The sequence below is a fragment of the Oncorhynchus tshawytscha genome, linkage group LG25 (genome assembly GCF_018296145.1).
Source record: "Oncorhynchus tshawytscha isolate Ot180627B linkage group LG25, Otsh_v2.0, whole genome shotgun sequence".
NCBI classification, from domain to species: Eukaryota; Metazoa; Chordata; class Actinopteri; order Salmoniformes; family Salmonidae; genus Oncorhynchus; species Oncorhynchus tshawytscha.
Genome location: NC_056453.1, coordinates 16651938 through 16672350, shown reverse-complemented (window position 1 = coordinate 16672350; position 20413 = coordinate 16651938). Strand labels below are relative to the sequence as shown.

The following is a 20413-nucleotide window of genomic DNA, read 5'->3' as shown; positions in this document are numbered from 1 at the left end:
GAACATTCAATAGTCAAAGGTATATGACATACAAATGGTATAGAGAGAAATAGTCCTATAATAACTACAACCTAAAACTTCTTACCTGGGAATATTGAAGACTCATGTTAAAAGGAACCACCAGCTTTCTATGTTCTCATGTTCTGAGCAAGGAACTTAAACGTTAGCTTTTTTACATGGCACATATTGCACTTTTACTTTCTGCTCCAACACTTTGTTTTTGCATTATTTATGCCAAATTGAACATGTTTCTTTATTTATTTGAGACTAAATTGATTTTATTGATGTATTATATTAAGTTAAAATAAGTGTTCATTCAGTAATGTTGTAATTGTCATTATTATTACAAACATATATATAAAAATTGGTTGATTAATTGTTATCGGCTTTTTTTGGTCCTCCAATAATCGGTATCGATATCGGCATTGAAAAATCATAATCGGTCGACCTCTACCAAAATTCACACTGCTTATTGTGGGAAGCTTGTGGAAGGCTACCTGAAACGTTTGACCCAAGTTAAACAATTCAAGGCAATGCTACCAAATACTAATTGAGTGCATGTAAACTTCTGACCCACTGGGAATGTGATAGAAAGAAAGAAAAGCTGAAATAAATAATTCTCTCTACTATTATTCTGACATTTCACATTCTTAAAATAAAGTGGTGATCTTAACTGACCTAAGAAAGGACATTTTTGTTAAACTGAGTTTAAATGTATTTGGCTAAGGTGTATGTAAACTTCTGACTTCAACTCAACATTTTCCTATCCAAATCCTTGCATTTAAGTTGCCCTGAACACACCCAAATTGGGTTTTTATTTGTGCTTCAGGGCAATCCAGGGATTCAGCTGGCTGTTCTAGATGCTCTCCTTCCCCATCTCACTTCACACACAGTGGGTCAAGAGTACAGCTTGCCAGACAAGTAGATAAATCTTAATCAGCTAACCTGTCAACTACTAAAAAAGGTTTATTCATCTGGTTTAAATGTTTGTTGCAGGACTATCAACAACTTCACCTAGGCAGTCCCAAAAAAGACAGCGAAACCGCTCTCGTTCTTCCTCCTCTATCGATGTTGTAGTTGGTAAGAGACAATCGTTAAGTCATCAAAAGTGTAGTCCACCTACAGATAAGAAAATGTTTAGATAATGCTTGTGTTTCAGGACCATCCAACAGTTGGGCCATGAGTCGATCCAGCAGACACAGCAGCTCTAGCCCCTCTCATTCTCCATCTACCCATTTTCGGGATGTAGTTGGTAAGAGACGATTGTTAAGTAATCTAAAGTGTAGTCCACCTACAGACAGAAAAAGGTCTAGATAATGCTTGTGTTTCAGGACCATCCAACAGTTTGGCCATGAGTCGATCCAGCGGACACAGCAGCTCGAACTACCCCTCTGCCATTTGGTGTACCTGTTTGCTATCTGGACCAAACACAGATTGGGTTTTTATTTGTGTTTCAGGGCAATTCAGGAATTCAGCTGGCTGTTCCCGATGATCTCCTTCCCCAACTCACTTCACACACGGTGGGTCAAGAGTACAGCTTGGCTTACGAGTCCAGAAATCTTAATCAGGTAACTGGTCAAGTCCTTAAGGTTTATTCATTGGTTTTGAATGTTGCAGAATCATCCAGGGCTTCTACTAGCCAGTCCCACCTCCAGAGCACAGACATTCTCCATATCCATCCTGTTACTCTACCAGACAAGGTGGACGCAGTTATGTAGTAACTAAAGAGCACACACAGACAACATGCACACGACGGGGACACGCTCGCTCATCAGTGCTAGTTTACTTACAATGAGCAGAAATTATACACATCATGTTCCGTCTTGGTAACTGAAGGTTAAAACCATCCTTAAAATATGTATTGTAGTGTGTATGTTTAAAGAAAGTAGCTTTTTACCTCTGGGTTGACACTGAGTTGGCTTTGAATTTTGCAGATTCATCCAGGGCTTCTACTTGCCAGTCCCAACGGATCCAAGAGCATCGCAGCTCTCACCCTCCCATTCCCTGCGCTAGACCACAGATGTTGTCCATGAATAATGCCAATAAGTGGATTGTTCCACGAAATGTGTGCCTTTTGATTCTCTCTGATACTTCATGTAGAAATGATGCACCAATTCAAAAGGCAGCTATTTTGTGGAATGACTATAATTTACTACAAAATTGAAACTTGTGTTAAAGTTAAACACTGATTCCATTAGAATATAGAATATTATTGAAACGATGGACTATATGTATTATTGCAAGCAAAACGTCACTTTTATTTGCAATCACAATCTTGTCTGTCAGGATCCTCTTGCGTGTGACAACCCCATATTTCTACAGTGTCAACAAAATATTCTCATTTCAGAAGTGTGTCCTCACTAAAACGGTGGAGATATTGGAGGAGGCGAAATGTGTTGGGAGATCAGAGCCCCAAGACACTTTGAGTTCCATGTCAAGAGAATGGAGACGGAGCAAGACTTTGAGCAACTAGAGAAGCAGCTCCAAATTGTGCATGTACAGAATCTGACGGTGAAATTGAATTTATTTTGACATTTCAGTTACACTGTAGATTTAGTCAGCATTTTTTCACACTACTAAAGTGATACAATTAGTTAATTCCACTCTTACAAGCAATGCCTGTAGAATATGTTTTTTTTTTTAAATTAGTCATACTGAGACAGTGTATTACTGCATGACTTCCGGTGTTTCAAACAAAGTCTCTTGACACAGATTGCAAGGTTAAGCAAAATTGGTGGTAAGGACAAAGGACTGTGCCAACAAGGTCATGGACAGGTATGTCATATCTCTAGAATGGATCCAATAAGAAAGTAATTTTAAAGGTATCATTAGTGATACAAACTGTCTCCAACAAAGACAGTAAACCCAAAAGCCGTATCTCCTCAGCAGTTTGAAAGTGTTCAATTCACATAGTACATCCTATGTGTGCTTGACGTTCAGGCTCTTTACCAATGGCCTGATGTCCTTGTTCAACTTCAACGGCCATCACGCAAAGTGGAGATTAGGATACACAACTGTGTACTCGGTTGTCAACCGTATCTACAAACATGTCATTATTCTGTAGTATATTTTGTATGAATAACTGGATGGTTTGAGCCCTGAAAGCTGATTGGCTAACAGCCATGGTATATCTAAGCAATAATGCATGAGAGCCCATGTGTTATGATGATATTTTTATCATGGCTGTGAGTGTCATAGCCATAAAAGCAAAGTCCTCTGGGTTTTGTGGTGCCGTAACCACACAATACATGGCTACAGTCTGTATACAGGCACGCTGAGTTGCGTTGTGCATAAGAAAAGCCTTTACTACACCCACCCATTACTTAAAGGGTCACTAACGTCACACAATCAAAATGACCTGCTCTGTCTGTTTTAATAGGCTAGATTCTTATTTTGTCTTCTAAACTAATTATTAATTTGCATGGTGGTACTTTGTGTGGTCCCTTTTTGAAAAGAATGGTTTTAGGAGCTTGGCAATTTTGAATGAGGTCATCATGTGACCTTAATAACCTTTTAACCTATTGGCGCTCATGTTCTAAAAATGTATAATGATCCGCCCAACGTGACATTTTCTGAAATTCTGTTAAAAAAAAATTGTTTTGCTATGATGTAGCCCTAATAAATGCTTTACCATTTTTTTTTCTCGTTAGAGCAGATTCTCTAGTATGTCATTGTGCTGGTTTTGTTTAGCTTTCTGACCTGTTATCAATTAGACCTTATTATTACTTAATAATCACACAGCCTACTAGTCATGCATTTAAATGCAGTCAAGCATCCTCTTGAATAATTAGCCTACAGTATACAATGGCCTTAATAATAATAATAATAATAATAAAGGCTTTATCATTTTTTTCATTAGTACAGATCAACTCTCTGTTACACCTATACATTATTTTGTGTTGTTTTCACTGTACCAAGCGATCAGAAAAATATCTATAGTACTTGTTTGGCTCTTGTTTGGCTCATGCCAAGCTCAAGTCAAATGTCTTCCATACATTTGACATTTCCTTTGTCTCCTGAGCAACCAGTCGGCTAAACATTCCCCCATTTCAAGTTGATCTTTTAAAAACTTGTGGTCTCCTGACAAATATATTAGGCTACAGTGTTCAGAGTTTACCAATGAATGTGATTATAATAGTCTATTAGGGAGGAGGGAAAGAGACACCTTGCGCCATTCAAACAGGCCCTCGTCTTTTCTACACTGCGTGCATGTTTGAGCCCGGCCCTAATCAATTGTTAGCCCCTGAGAAGGACAATTTTAACCAAACCTATCTTGTAAATTGCTTTTTGTCTTTGATAGACATGGAAAAGCAAACACATTTATCCACATTTACCCACAAATTATTCTGAATAACTGTAATAAATTATCATTATTACTGCACATCACAAAATAGCCGCCATTGGTTAGTGATAAACCGGTGGTTTGAGCCCTGAATGCTGATTAAAGTGCCGTGGGGAACCTGTAAGATGCTCCATACCCATTAGTCTTTTCTATAACTCAGCTGCAGTCAAGAAATGGAACAGCAAGGCCACTGCCCATGATGTTCAGAGAGCTGTGACAGACTACCTCAAGCATGCTCCTGGTAGAGCCAGGGGTGGTGGTTTCCACGTCACCACCACACAGGGCCGTTGCTAACGCAACAAAATATGTCTATCATTTTGACTGATAATTATTCAATGAATATAATTAATTACATTCATTTGAACTTAACTGCATTTTGTCTGTTATCACTGCACTAGATAGTGTTCTTTGACTGAATATTTTGTGAAAATACTGGAGTAATGTAGTGAGTAGTGTGATTGTTAATTTTTTTTAAGTAACAGACCATGTTTTGGTTGCTGCATTCACAGTGCAATCCGTTTTGTCACCAAAGCCCCATATACTACCCACCATTGCGACCTGTACGCTCTCGTTGGCTGGCCCTCGCTTCATACTCGTCGCCAAACCCACTGGCTCCATGTCATCTATAAGACCCTGCTAGGTAAAGTCCCCCCTTATCTCAGCTCGCTGGTCACCATAGCATCTCCCACCTGTAGCACACGCTCCAGCAGGTATATCTCTCTAGTCACCCCCAAAACCAATTCTTTCTTTGGCCGCCTCTCCTTCCAGTTCTCTGCTGCCAATGACTGGAACGAACGACAAAAATCTCTGAAACGGGAAACACTTATCTCCCTCACTAGCTTTAAGCACCAACTGTCAGAGCAGCTCACAGATTACTGCACCTGTACATAGCCCACCTATAATTTAGCCCAAACAACTACCTCTTTCCCAACTGTATTTAATTTTTATTTATTTATTTATTTTGCTCCTTTGCACCCCATTATTTTTATTTCTACTTTGCACATTCTTCCATTGCAAAACTACCATTCCAGTGTTTTACTTGCTATATTGTATTTACTTTGCCACCGTGGCCTTTTTTGCCTTTACCTCCCTTCTCATCTCATTTGCTCACATTGTATATAGACTTGTTTATACTGTATGTTTGTTTTACTCCATGTGTAACTCTGTGTCGTTGTATCTGTCGAACTGCTTTGCTTTATCTTGGCCAGGTCGCAATTGTAAATGAGAACTTGTTCTCAACTTGCCTACCTGGTTAAATAAAGGTAAAATAAATAAATTAAATAAAATCCATGTGTATAGGCTACAAGTACATACTTTTCAACGACATGAAAAAGACGTATTTTCAACAATGTGAAACATATGAAAAAGACGTCTTTTCAACTTTCACTTTCAACCAAAACCGAACGTACATTAGCCGTCGGGCATAGTCGTCTTTTCAACGTCTTTATAACGACAGTTTGCTGGGTGGGTGGGACGTGCAAAGTTCACAAGCATCATGCTCTCATCCTCCATGCAAAGAAATTCGACTGCAACCAGAGACCTGTATATGATGTAGAGATGCTCATGTCTCTGCCCTGACAATGGGGGATGTTTTCCTAAAGGCGGGAGGCAGGCGACAAGCTTAGGCCGAAAATAAGCCCATGGATACTCATCGGGTTTATTTTGGACAGATTTGGGGCGAGAGGGATACCTCTACCTTTCCCTCCTCCTCTCTGCAGTGTTTCCCTGTCATTGCTCACTTTGTAACTGACAGGCGCCTATGCTATCACTAGATCGCTACAAGATGCATATCATTCATCCTAGCAGTAGAGGGCTCGATGGACTAGCGAATTGAAACTTTGAAATTAAAAGTAGCCTTGTTAATATAAAGTGGGAAATGTATCTGGCTGATAATGAGTCTGTAACCGGCTGATTCGACAACAGCCAGAGCTAATAGAAAACGCTGCCACAGTAAGCCATTGACCCATCTAAAAATGTTTTGACATGGGTATTCTATTCAGATTATGTCCTGGATCACTGTATTGACCCAGGGGTGTGCTTATCCTTAGGCCAACTGATGATAGATATACTTGATCTGGTGTCTGCAAAACTCAGACAGGCAGCGGCATGAAGGGGAGATTCAGTGATGACACATTGACTACTAGCGTGTTCAAAAGACAAGAGGAAAACAAAGTAGCCAATGATTGCATTGGAAATGGCAACTTTCACACTTCCATCAAGACACAGCTGATATGGGATCATGCAAAAGAACAGAGGTGCTTCAGGGAATTATGGTCATGTGATGAGTAAGCTTGCCTGAGAGGTCCCAGAGAGAAATGCTAAGCTTCAACCCAGGTTTTTTTACCCAAAAAGTAATTGAGACTAATAACTGCCAATAGAAGCGCAGTCCTTTTAGGAAGGAATGGATGGGGCCGGGGGCATTAGTAGAGAGGAGAACCATTGGATTTGATTCCAGAGACCTGTGTGTGCAATATTAAGAGTTGATGCTGCAGTTTAATCTATGTGTTCAATCTCAGCAAAACCTCACCATGACCAGCTCTCACTCACTCTGTTGGGAGACGTAGGGGTTTTGAGCTGGTTGACGTTTACACGAACAGCCCTATTCCCACTACGAGATATAAAGGAGAGTCTGGGGAGCGGTGTGGCGAAAGAGAATTCTACTTTTCAATTCACATTACATCCTTGCCTTACCTTTCGTTGAGAATGGCAATGTGATAGGTGAGCGTAAATATCACAGTAGCCACAAGCCAGTAACCCCAAACTATTCAATAATTACGGAACTTTTCTTCCAAAACATATTAGACTTTTGAATACTGCAACCAAACCATATTACACTCTTGAATAATGCAACAATTCACAAGCATGTATGTGCAGATAATTAAAGGGTTTATTGTAGGCTACACTCAATACATTTGAGCTTCAAGACGAAAGCACAGAGATACTATAAAATGAACAATTAACCCTCTAATACGAATATAAAAGTAAAGTAGGCCTACCTTACAACAAACCAGGCTTCATTTAAAAAAAAATCAATATCGTGCAAATCATTACATGTTGTAAAAGCAAATTGCGACTGAAAACGTGGGTCATTTTTACCCACAGCCATGAGGCTTTTTAATGAGTATGATGGATTAACTGCCTTATGAGGTCTTTCTATTGGAAAATGTTGTTTCCTGTTTTCCCCAGAGTAGGATAGAAAACAGCACTTGAATCAGACTATTATTTTAGGGATACTATGTTTGGTGCATGTGGCTTTGTCTTAATGTGTATTCTTTTTTTATCTTTTTTCTTTTTAAATCATGTGCTGGTCATCGTTGGGGCGGCAGAGTAGCCTAGTGGTTACAGCGGTGGACTAGTAACCGGAAGGTTGCAAGTTCAAACCCCCGAGCTGACAAGGTACAAATCTGTCGTTCTGCCCCTGAACAGGCAGTTAACCCACTGTTCCCAGGTCGTCATTGTAAATAAGAATTTGTTCTTAACTGACTTGCTTGGTTAAATTAAAAAAGGTTGTGTGTTCTGTCATTGTAAATCATTGATGATGCATGCTGTGATAAAACCATTTCCCAAATTGGGATAAATAATATAATACTCTACTCTATTCTAGAAGTGAATTCACCATGACGAGCAGTTTTACATGGACGCCCATACCCGCCACCAAAATTAATTTGTCAACATGAACAATTAGTCTGTGTTTCAGTCTGATCAACTGTAGCCTACAGATAACAACCAAAGCTGCAGGTAGCCTAGAGAAACCTATGCGCTCTGATCCCATCTAGGCCTGGCCAGGAAAATGTAAAGTAATGCACAGTGCATTCAGGTATGCACAGTGCATTCGGAAAGTATTCAGACCTCTTTCCTTTTTCTACATTTTGTCACTTTACAGCCTTATTCTAAAATGTATCAAATATATTTTCACTCATTAACCTACACACAATACCCCATAATGACAAAGCAAAAACTGTTTTCTAGAAATGTTTGCATTTCTTATTTACATAACTATTCAGACCCTTTGCTATGAGACTCAAAATTGAGCTCAGGTGCATTCTGTTTCCATTGATCATCCTTGAGATGTTTCTACAACTTGATTAGAGTCCACCTGTGGTAAATTCAATTGATTAGACGTGATTTGGAAAGAAACACACCTGTCTATATAAGATCCCACAGTTGTCAGAGCAAAAACCAAGCAATGAGATCGGAGGAATTGTCCATAGAGCGCCGAGACAGGACTTTGTTGAGGCACAGATCTGGGGAAGGGTACCAAAATATTTCTGCAGCATTGAAGGTCCCCAAGAACACAGTGGCCTCCATCATTCTTAAATGGAAGAAGTTTGGAACCACCAAGACTCTTCCTAGAGCTGGCTGCCCGGCCAAACTGAGCAATCACGGGGTGAACGGTCTTGGTCAGGGAGGTGACCAAGAACCCGATGGTCAATCTCTGACAGAGATCCAGAGTTCCTCTGTGGAGATCGGAGAACCTTCCAGAAGGACAACCATCTCTGCGGAACTCCACCAATCAGGCATTATGGTAGAGTGACCAGATGGAAGCCACACCTCAGTAAAAGGCACATGACAGCCCGCTTGGAGTTTGCCAAAAGGCACGTAAAGGACTATCACACCATGAGAAACAAGATTCTCTGGTCTGATGAAACCAAGATTGAACTCTTTGGTCTGAATACCAAGCGTCACGTCTGGAGGAAACCTGGCACCATCCCTACGGTGAAGCATGTTAGTGGCAGCATCATGCTGTGGGATGTTTTTCAGAGACCTGAAAATAGCTGTGCAGTGACACTCCCCATCCAACCTGATATAGCTTGAGAGGATCTGCAGAGAAGAATGGGAGAAACTTCCCAAATACAGGTGTGCCAAGCTTGTAGTGTCATACCCAAGAAGACTCAATGCTGTAATCGCTGCTGAAGGTGCTTCAACAAAATACTGAGTAAAGGGCCTGAATACTTATGGAAATGTGTTATTTCAGTTTTGTATTTTTTTAAATAAATTTGCACGTTAAAAATATAACCTGTTTTTGCTTTGTCAGGGGTATTGTGTGTAGATTGATGAGGATAAATACAAAATAATGCATTTTTGTCACGCCCTGGTCTAAGTATTTTGTGTTTTTCTTGATGTATTGGGTCAGGCCAGGGTGTGGCATGGGGTTTTTGTATTGTGGTGTGTTTTGTCTTGGGGTTTTGGTGTGTATGTATTGGGATTGTAGCTAGTGGGGTTATCTAGCAAGGTCTATGGTTGTCTGGAGTGGTTCTCAATCAGAGGCAGGTGTTTATCGTTGTCTCTGATTGGGAACCATATTTAGGCAGCCATATTCTTTGAGTTTGTCGTGGGTGATTGTCCTTAGTGTCCTTGATCCGTTCTATGTGTTAGGTTACACAAGTATAGGCTGTTTCGGTTTTCGTTACGTTTATTGTTTTTGTAGTGTTTGTTATTTGATTCGTGTTTTACATTCGTCATTAAATATGGATCGCAATCTACACGCTGCAGTTTGGTCCGACTCTCCTTCACACCTAGAAAACCGTAACAGAATCACCCACCACAAACGGACCAAGCAGCGTGTCAACAGGCAGGAGCCGCAGGAGAAGCAACAAAGGCAGCAACAGCGGCGCAATGAGGATTGGACATGGGACGATATATTGGATGGCAAGGGTTGCTACACATGGGAGGAGATCCTGGCGGGAAGGGATCGCCTTCCATGGGAACAGGTGGAGGCACTTAGGAGAGCAGAGGCAGCCGGAGAGAGGAGCCGGCGATACGAGGGAACACGGTTGGCAAGGAAGCCCGGGAGTCAGACCCAAACATTTCTTGGGGGGGGGGCTCACAGGGAGTATGGCTACGCCAGGTAGGAGACCTGCGCAAACTCCCTGTGCTTACCGGGGGGCTAGAGAGACCGGGCAGGCACCGTGTTATGCAGTGGTGCGCACGGTGTCCCCAGTGCGGGTGCATAGCCCGGTGCGGTATATTCCAGCTCCTCGTATCGGCCGGGTTAGAGTGGGCATCGAGCCAGGTAAGGTTGGGCAGGCTCGGTGCTCAAGAGCTCCAGTGCGCCTGCACGGTCCGGTCTATCCAGTACCACCTCCACACCCCAGCCCTCCGGTAGCAGCTCCCCGCACCAGGCTTCCTGTGCGTGTCCTCGGTCCAGTACCACCAGTACCAGCACCACGCATCAGGCCTACAGTGCGCCTCGCCTCTCCTGCGCTGTCGGAGTCTCCCGCCTCTCCAGCGCTGTCGGAGCCTTTCTCCTCTCCTGCGCTGCCGGAGTCTCCCGCCTGTTCAGCGCTGCCAGAGCCTTCCTCCTCTACAGCGCTGCTGGAGTCTCCTGCCTGTTCAGCGCAGCCAGAGCTGCCAGCCTGCATGGAGCAGCCAGAGCTGCCAGCCTGCATGGAGCAGCCAGAGCTGCCAGCCTGCATGGAGCAGCCAGAGCTGCCAGTCTGCATGGAGCAGCCAGAGCTGTCAGTCTGCATGGAGCAGCCAGAGCTGTCAGTCTGCATGGAGCAGCCAGAGCTGTCAGTCTGCAAGGAGCTGTCAGTCTGCATGGAGCAGCCAGAGATGTCAGTCTGCATGGAGCAGCCTGAGCTGTCAGTCTGCATGGAGCAGACAGAGCTGTCAGTCTGCATGGAGCAGCCAGAGCTGCCAGTCTGCATGGAACAGCCAGAGCTGTCAGTCTGCAAGGAGCTGTCAGTCTGCATGGAGCAGCCAGAGATGTCAGTCTGCATGAAGCAGCCCGAGCTGCCAGTCTGCAAGGAGCTGCCAGTCTGCACGGAGCTGTCAGTCTGCAAGGAGCTGTCAGTCTGCAAGGAGCTGCCAGTCTGTAAGGAGCTGCCAGTCTGCAAGGAGCTGCCAGTCTGCACGGAGCCGCCAGAGCTGCCAGTCTGTAAGAAGCCGCCAGAGCTGTCAGCCTACATGGAGCAGCCAGAGCCGCCAGTCAGCATGGAGCAGCCAGAGCCGCCAGTCAGCATGGAGCAGCCAGATCTTTCAGTCTGCCAGGATCTGCCAGTCAGCCAGACTCTTCCAGATCTGCCAGTCAGCCAGACTCTTCCAGATCTGCCAGTCAGCCAGACTCTTCCAGATCTGCCAGTCAGCCAGACTCTTCCAGATCCGCCAGTAAGCCAGACTCTTCCAGATCTGCCAGTCAGCCAGACTCTTCCAGATCTGCCAGTCAGCCAGACTCTTCCAGATCTGCCAGTCAGCCAGACTCTTCCAGATCTGCCAGTCAGCCAGACTCTTCCAGATCTGCCAGTCAGCCAGACTCTTCCAGATCCGCCAGTCAGCCAGACTCTTTCAGATCTGCCAGTCAGCCAGACTCTTCCAGATCTGCCAGCCAACCAGACTCTTCCAGATCCGCCAGTCAGCCGGGATCTGCCAGAACTGCCAGTCGGCCAGGATCCGCCAGTCGGCCAGGATCCGCCAGTCGGCCAGGATCCGCCAGTCGGCCAGGATCTGCCAGTCAGCCAGGATCTGCCAGTCAGCCAGGATCTGTTGAAACCACCAGCCAGCCAGGATCTGGTAGATCTACCTACCTGCCTGAGCTTCCTCTCACTCCAGAGCTTCCCCTCAGTCCCGAGCTGCCTCAGTCTCGAGCTGTCCTTCAGTCCCGATCTGCTCCTCAGTCCAGTGGGGTTCTGGGTGAGGACTACTAGGCCATGGTCGGCGGCGAGGGTGGACTATCCAGGGACGCGAGGAGAGGGGACTAAGACATTGACTGAGTGGGTTCCACGTCCCGCGCCGGAGCCGCCACCATGGACAGACGCCCACCCGGACCCTCCCTATTGTTTTGAGGTGCGTTCGGGAGTCCGCACCTTAGGGGGGTTCTGTCACGCCCTGGTCTAAGTATTTTGTGTTTTTCTTGATGTATTGGGTCAGGCCAGGGTGTGGCATGGGGTTTTCGTATTGTGGTGTGTTTTGTCTTGGGGTTTTGGTGTGTATGTATTGGGATTGTAGCTAGTGGGGTTATCTAGCAAGGTCTATGGCTGTCTGGAGTGGTTCTCAATCAGAGGCAGGTGTTTATCGTTGTCTCTGATTGGGAACCATATTTAGGCAGCCATATTCTTTGAGTTTGTCGTGGGTGATTGTCCTTAGTGTCCTTGTTCCGTTCTATGTGTTAGGTTACAGGCTGTTTCGGTTTTCGTTACGTTTGTTTTTGTAGTGTTTGTTATTTGATTCGGGTTTTACGTTCGTTATTAAATATGGATCGCAATCTACACGCTGCAGTTTGGTCCGACTCTCCTTCACACCTAGAAAACCGTAACAATTTTAGAATAAGGCTATGATGTAACAAAATGTGTAAAAAGTCAAGGGGTCTGAATACTTTCCAAATGCACAGTATTTATACCCTAAAATAGGTCCATTTATTTGTGTTCTGAGAAAATGTGAATGTGATCAAATTTGGTTTATATTCACACTTCGGGTGGTCCTTTTAATAATATTGCAGATGCAAACGCATACACAATGGAACCCTGCATACAGCGAGCTCAGCCCTATTCGTTTTTGTCCAATCACAGTTGTTGTCTCTGTCTGTGTAAAGGGTTGTAATGTTTCCATCCTCCCTAGGGCCAGGAGTTTTTCCAGGAGTTTTATAAAAACCATATGACCTGATTAGACAAATAATCTGGTCCCATCATAGCCCATATAAAACCATTGATTTATTACAATGTCATACGCTACAACTAGGGTCCAGAATTGGTTAGGTTAGCCTAGTACAAGATCAGGAAAAACTCTGGGCCCCAGTCAAACAATTTCAACCCCACCACTGTTGGGCCTGTGGTGCCACCTCTGAATTCACCACTCAATTATCCCAATGACAAAACATATCCTATTTTTCATATCCTATATCTACATTTGACATGTTTCTGATGGTGGGGCTAGGGATGGCCATTCATAGTTTTACTTGTGTCAGTGCAGCTGGCAGCTGCTGCAACAATTTCAGACTGTAGCAGTCTGTTTCTGCAATTTCAGGTAAAAACTCAATAAAACAAGTCTCAAATATTACGAAAATGTCTATACAATTCAGCTTTTCAAAAAACATTTCTCTGTTATTACCATTTATACTGTAGTAGTGTTGGTACAGCGTTAATTCTGTTTACACTGCTATGCTTCAAGGGGGGAAACTGTGGGTGAGTGTCGTGCACTACCTCCAGAGGTAGCGGTCAAGATGTAGCAAATACGCAACTTTACACTTGAGATTTTTTTTCGAAAAGTGTAGTAAGTGGATGAAAAGGCATCAGCACGTAGTTGAACAAAATGAGAATAGAGAAGAAATGGTTTACTTGGCACTCACAGTCAACGGCAAGCCTAGCAGTATCCGACAAGACAATTGAGGATAAGTGAGACTTGTTTTGCTCTCACTTTGAGAAATGACAGTCTACAACAGTGCTATTTCCAAATGTGTCAAAGCTTCAAACCAAATAGTTAGTTGTAGGCCTATTGTGGTCTCATGATACAGCTGATACAGTCCCAGGGTTGGCTGTTTTTATTGTAGAGATTAAACAAATGCTTAACCCATCTAGATCAATAACTTTCAGCAGTTCAATGATAATCACTTATCTCCCTTTTTTTTAGATCAATGTGGCATTGTATCTAAATTTAAATTTAGGTAGAGTCCCATATTATATGAAACATTTTACAGATGGAATTTTGTTCACAAAATGTCAGGCAGAATGAGACATAATGTATGTCTTTGACAGCGAGTTAGTTGATATTTTGTTCCAATGCTAAAGCAGAGTTGGCTGGTCTCAATTGGCTGGTTGTGGAGATGCTGTGTATGCCTACACTGTGGTAGTAGGTTGGCCAGATATTGGTCCCATGATGTAATGTTGTAAAATTGGGGTTGTGCCTATTGTATCAATTTAGGAGAATCAGCCATGTGATGCAGTACTTTTTCAAACCTTTAAACTTGAACATAATCAAGCTGATCATCATAATGTGTCTTCAATTACCTTTTGCAGAAAGGAGCAGTCTGACCAGGTTTAAAGGTTAAGCTGTCTAGTCTCCAATATTATGTAGTCTAATCTCCTTAACTACATTCCATGGGGGTATCAAATGCATTGACCAGCGTGCGTGGTCCTTTATAACTATCCTATAATCCTAATTTAGTCAAGCTATAGGGAACATGTGGAAGTTCCAAAGGACAGCCCTGCGTAATTAATGTGCTCACAGATCTGAGAGAATGGGAAGGAGGGAGAGTGAGGTTTTGAGCACATCCAAGTCACAAATATGCCTATCCCTGGCTGTCACAGGAAACAACTGGGCGCACGACTCTAATGTACAGCACTCGACCCCTCAACAGGTACCTGCTTCAATAATAGGCTATAAGAGTAACACCGGATTTTGATACAAGAACAGGCAGGTAGTCTATACCGACAATATTATATTCCATTTCTCCAATGTTGGTATAACACATTGTTGGCAGATGAGCAGGTGGATTTGCAATGCAGAGTGATAAAGGACGGGAGTACTCATGATGGCACAACCCAGTAGCGCACCACCACAACCAGCGCTCGCTGATGCGCACACTTACCCCAATTTTGATCTAACTCGAAATAATGTGATACTATAGCCCTGAGCCTCACATGATAAAGATAAGTCAATACCGTCCCTATCTATTACGCAGGACAGACATATCCACTCACATTGACAGTATACCAGTTGTAATAGTTCTGGAACAGCCATTGCGCCATGGCCAGCGCATGTGTGCCCATGTAGCCCACTCCACTGAATCCTCTATCGATGTTACTGGGGTGGTTATTCATGCACGTGTAGCACTGTCTCGTTATAACAGTTAAACAGTAGTGGTAGCCTAATGCTACACTATCACTTTCCATTCATAATTGAACGAAATACACCGCAATTTCCCCCCGATGCAAAACTGGGCAAACGTCAGCCCTGAGCCTGAACCTGTTAAAGAAACATGTCGAATCATTTATAATATAGATATAGATCTTTTTTTTTTTACGAAATCATTCTCACACAACCTCTGTCCTGGTGATCATATGTTCAGTTGACCCTTTCTAATTGAAATCCGTTTTTAACACTTGCATAATTCAATACTCCACTTTTAAAAAATACACCACAAACGCAATTTGGCCTACAATATAAGCTACCAATTTATAGGCTGTCCCATATCTATTCCGAGGGACATTCACAGACCACAACTGATGAGATCCGAGTTTCAGGGCAAATTCTGCCCGTAATTGTATTCGTTCTCAGGTGAATCATATCAATAGATCCTGTATCAATTGGCCTATCAATTGATCCAACCATCAATGGCACACATAACTCGTAACATTTTCATTCATTTCAACATTTTCAGCAACATTTTACAACTTCGTTACCAAATCTCCCTCCTTCGGTTCTCATCCAACGCACATGCCCTTTTCTCCGTCTCACAACGGACCCATCAAGAATATAAATGACTAAAAACGTACCTGATATACAGATGATGAAATTGGCGTGAAGAATAATAAATAGTTCCCATATAATATCCATTCTCTGTCTTCATGCCAGGTGCATTACGCTCGGTAAAAACAGGGGTAGCCTATCAGTTGCCGATGTCGATTCCTCCCCGTCTGTAGCCCGCTGCACACCTTCCAAGAGGTATTTTCCACGCCAGACTCATAGCAAGATCTATCTCCAAGTCATGACGCCACACTCTCCCACAAAACAACAATCCCAGATGACAGAACCACTGAACTTTAGACCCAAATATAGAACCAAAGGTACAATCCTGGAAGCAAAAGTCAGTCGGTAGGCATTTCATACAGTAGTAGAGTTCCTATGTGCCCCACCAAGACCGTCCAAAAATGCACTCCTTCCTTGCGTCAGTTGCGATTTTGAAAAGATGAGTTTCAGTCATTCCGTGTAAACACAACCGTGGTCGAAGTATCGTCCTCGTTATCCTGGAACGAGAGACAGTTATACTTAGTTATAGATCAGACAGAGGAATAACCTATCTTAAAAAGATCTGCTTAACTCCATAACTATGAATGGTAAAACTCCGTGGGGGGGGTTAACTGCCATTGACAGCGTATGGACAGGAGAGCAGGGGAGACTGTGCGTTCATCTGCAAGGGGGCGTGCTTCGCTAATTTTCTCTGTTCAGCCGGAGGGTTGAACTGTCGCGCATCTCACGCGCACATACACATAGGTTTCTACACACTAGATTTCATGAAAACTTTACGAACCCCTCATAATCTATTCGAATGTTTGATAACATCTTCAAGAATATAATCACTAATACTTCAAACATCAATCCCTGCACTACGATCAAGCTTGAGCCATCAGCACACAGAGGCACCCCCCCCCTTCCTTATCAACGCAGTCCGGTGCCCACTCACAGGTCCCGCCAAGCAACACACTGACGCAGTTCACAACACCTACACTGTAGCTGTGAAAATAACCATCTACAGGCTAAATTTAGCCTACATCCTATACACAAATACCAAGAGTGAGGGATACCTACCGTTCTTGAGAAAAATGTAAAATCAAAATACTGTTATCCTAATGTAAAATAAAGAATCTGACTGATGCTATCGAGTCCCCAAAAACTTATACACGGGGTTTAAAAGTGAGTATAGTTGTTGATTTTGTCCTTTTTTATCCTCGAGGTGAAAAATTGTGACGGTAGTCTTCTGGCACGCGAGTACCAGGCTATGCCACGAGCCCAGGGAGAGAGCTCCCAGATTAGCGGACGTCAGAAAATGATGCGCAGGCACGTGTGGTGCTCCATGCGCGCGCACGCGGACACAGGTGGATGGGAGACTGTGGCCCAGCCCTCGTGGTAAGGGCAGAAGCTGGTTTGAGAGAAAGAGAGAGCGAGAGAGAGCGGGGGGCAATAGCATTGCTACCTGTGTCATTATCATTATTTAATTATTGTTCTCAATTAATGCACCGCATAACCAATAAACAAAGCATACCGACTTCAGTCACTTAAATATCATGGTTTGCAGTTTTAATACCACAATAAATGTACTACGTCAATCTCGACAAAACAGAAAATACATCCCCTTCTACTTTGTAGGCCTACCCAGTATTGAAGGCTTGACTTGACAATCTCTGAATGTCATTAAACTTGTTGGTGTTTTGTATCACTCGTGGAATAAAGTATGTGGGTAAATACGTAGTGTATATAAAAATAACTTCGTCAGTTAAATTCCCATGTACCGAATACAAAATACAAGTTACATTTATTTCCGTCGGATTTTAAACTCTAGGCTTACTGATGGTTTGCTCACATTTGATTTGCATAAGTATAGCAAATGTACCCACTCTGGTATTGGCATGTGCGCTCTAGACAGCAGCTCGCAGATACAATTTGGGTGCAGCCTGCATGATGAGATAATTATGGACAAAAGTGCGAGATTAGTGTAATCATCATGTCATATTTACTGAAAAGAGCATCAAGCTCATCACTGTGCAGTTTCACCACCCTGTGAAGTTCATCATCCTTTATTTATCGGTAGCCTAATAAACTGCATGCTTTCCCATGATGTAGTGACGTTTTTTTTATCCGAGAGGTACTTTACTTGCATAAAAGGATTGGGTGGAAACCTGGTTAATGTCAAGACATTTTGAGGATAATGGAATTACGTTTTGGACAAACGTGCGCATGCCTAAAGGATACTTTTGAAGTAGCCTAATCATATTAAGACATTGTGACTCGTGTTTCTGCCACATATAAAATGTAATACATTTTAAAAGGTATATGACAAATATTTAGGCTATATTGAAGCGTTAGTGTCTAGGTAGGCGATGAATAGCCGCTCAGATTGGAGAGGAGGCAGAGTGCACTTTAAGCTTTCCTGATAACCGTGCCTGCCGCGAACATAATGTGGTCACATTATTATAGGAGGAATTGGGAGAATGATGATCTGCAACAGCTGCAACAGACAGTGCATCTCGGTATCAGAAGTAAACATACAGCCAGACTGGCCTGATACTGTGCCTTTCTAGACCTTATAAACTATCGAGAGTAGACCCACAACTGAGCCAAATGGAATTAAACATTAAAATCACAGGGATTTTGTGCCTTTATTTAAAGGACAGAGGGCAGGATAGACAGTTAGACTGGTAGAGTATATTGACCTGTGGTCTGTGGAGGCTCCTCAGAGGAGGAAGGGGAGGACCCTCCTCCTCAGTGAATTTCATAAAAATAAAAACAGTGAAACATTGAAAAGTTATCCTTTTTAGATAAAAGTATACTAAATATGTTCATGTCACCAAATAATTGATTAAAACACACTGTTTTGCAATGAAGGTCTACAAGTAGGTGCAACAGTACTCGTTAGGGTAGCACCGTGGTTTAGCAGGACGGCAGCTAGCTTCCATCTTCCTCTGGGTACATTGACTTCAATACAAAATCTAGGAGGCTCATTGTTCTCACCCCCTTCCATAGATTTACACAGTAATTATGACCATTTCCAGAGGACGTCCTCCAATCTATCAGAGCTCTTGCAGCATGAACTGGCATGTTGTCCACCAAATCAAAGCATCAGAAAATTAATCTAGCACTGAAAGCTACAACTAGTTAGCACTGCCGTGCATAAAATGTGGTGAGTAGTTGACTCAAAGAGAAAGAAATACAATAGTTGAACAGTTTTGAACAAATTCATTTCTTAAAAAATGGAGAGGCGAGAGAGAGAGAGATATTTAGTATTTTTTTCACCTTCACTTACTTGGCTAGCAAATGTATTAAGCTACTTTAGCCTACTCAAACACCTGGCTCAAACAGAGGGATGCCATGTTAGCTAGCCTTCTATGACTATCCAACACAACACTGGAATTCTTCCAAGTCAATGTAAACTTTTGATTTTACAAATTTATTGCCACAGGGGCCCTCCGGTGTAACTGCTAAACTGCTTACTGACTGTAATGCATGATTTTAGCAGAGTTAATAATGCATTAGTTATATCAGCTATCGACTATGATGTCACTTTAGCTAATATGGTGAGAACGATGTAGGTGTTTGTAGTGGTTCTGATATGGTTTGGCTTGGAAAGGTTTATTTGCCTGGTCATATACAGTCGATGTGTTGTGCATTGAAGTCCACAAGCAAAGGGAAAAGTTGGGAGGAGGAGAGCGCCTAGATGCAAGAAGGAATACAACGTGTCTGCTATGAAAGTGAACTGTGTTTACATGTGATCAGGGATTTATTAATTCCACCGATTCTGTTGAAAAATGTTTCTTAATTAAACAGAAGTAAATGGAACGAAACAGGGATAAACATACCTACTGTACATTTGTCCAATGTAAACTCTTGTTTGCAATTGTTAGACTAATGATTAAAACCTAGATCAGCAAGATGCAGGCAAGTGTCACTGTCTATAAATATGTCACTGTCTGTCACCTCCAATTTGTATCACTACCTGTGTGCACCTACGTTGTAAACTTTCATTCATAATCTAGGTTATAGCAACATCATGATGGGTTGAGTATCATGTAGTAGCCTAAACGTATCAATGTTAAATTGAACTGGGTGAATGGAATATGAATGACAATCATCCAGTATGCTGTAAAATAAATAATTCTCAAGAAAAAAATATAATCATCCTCCCTCATCTTATACAGCACAGGCCGCCACTGCCTGTGGTATTATAAAAGTTAGCACATGTACAAGCATAGTGCATAAGCGAAGTACCAAAACACCTTGATACAAGGGAGGGGAATGCAAGCAGATGAGAATTTTGTTGTTGTTGTATTTATTAGGTATCCACTCTTCCTGGGGTCCAAACACATTAAGGCACTCACATCACACATAAAACAAAGTTAAAACAATACATCATATAACAACTTTACACCACTACATATCTACAATAAAAAATGAATAATACCACTATACAACAATATACAATGAAAGGGAGTGTAGAGTGCGTGTGCTAGTGTGTGTCTGTACCTGTGTCTGTGTATCTCTTCGAAGTCCCTGCTGTACCATAATGTGTATTTTTATCAGTTCTTTAAATCTGATTCTACTGCTTGCATCAGTTACCTGATGTGGAATAGAGTTCCATGTAGTCAGGGATCTATTTAGTACTGTGCACCTCCCATAGTCTGATTTTGACTTGGGGATTGTGAA

General features: G+C 42.6%; 1 protein-coding gene across 4 annotated transcripts in view; it reads right to left on the bottom strand.

Moving 5' to 3' along the window:
* Window positions 1-17029, bottom strand: part of ca10a (carbonic anhydrase Xa) — a 313370-nt gene extending 296341 nt beyond the window's left edge. For 3 of the 4 annotated variants that reach the window (XM_042306024.1, XM_042306026.1, XM_024387817.2), the window contains exons 1-2: window positions 16805-17029; window positions 15772-16242 (exon numbers count right to left, since the gene is read on the bottom strand). In XM_042306024.1, the coding sequence (XP_042161958.1) occupies window positions 15772-15832 (61 nt within the window). In that variant the 5' untranslated portion in view covers window positions 15833-16242; window positions 16805-17029. Of the gene's footprint in view, window positions 1-15771; window positions 16340-16804 lie in introns of those variants that run through there. The other variant, XM_042306025.1, reaches the window with a different exon arrangement.
* Window positions 17030-20413: the final 3384 nt, after the last annotated feature.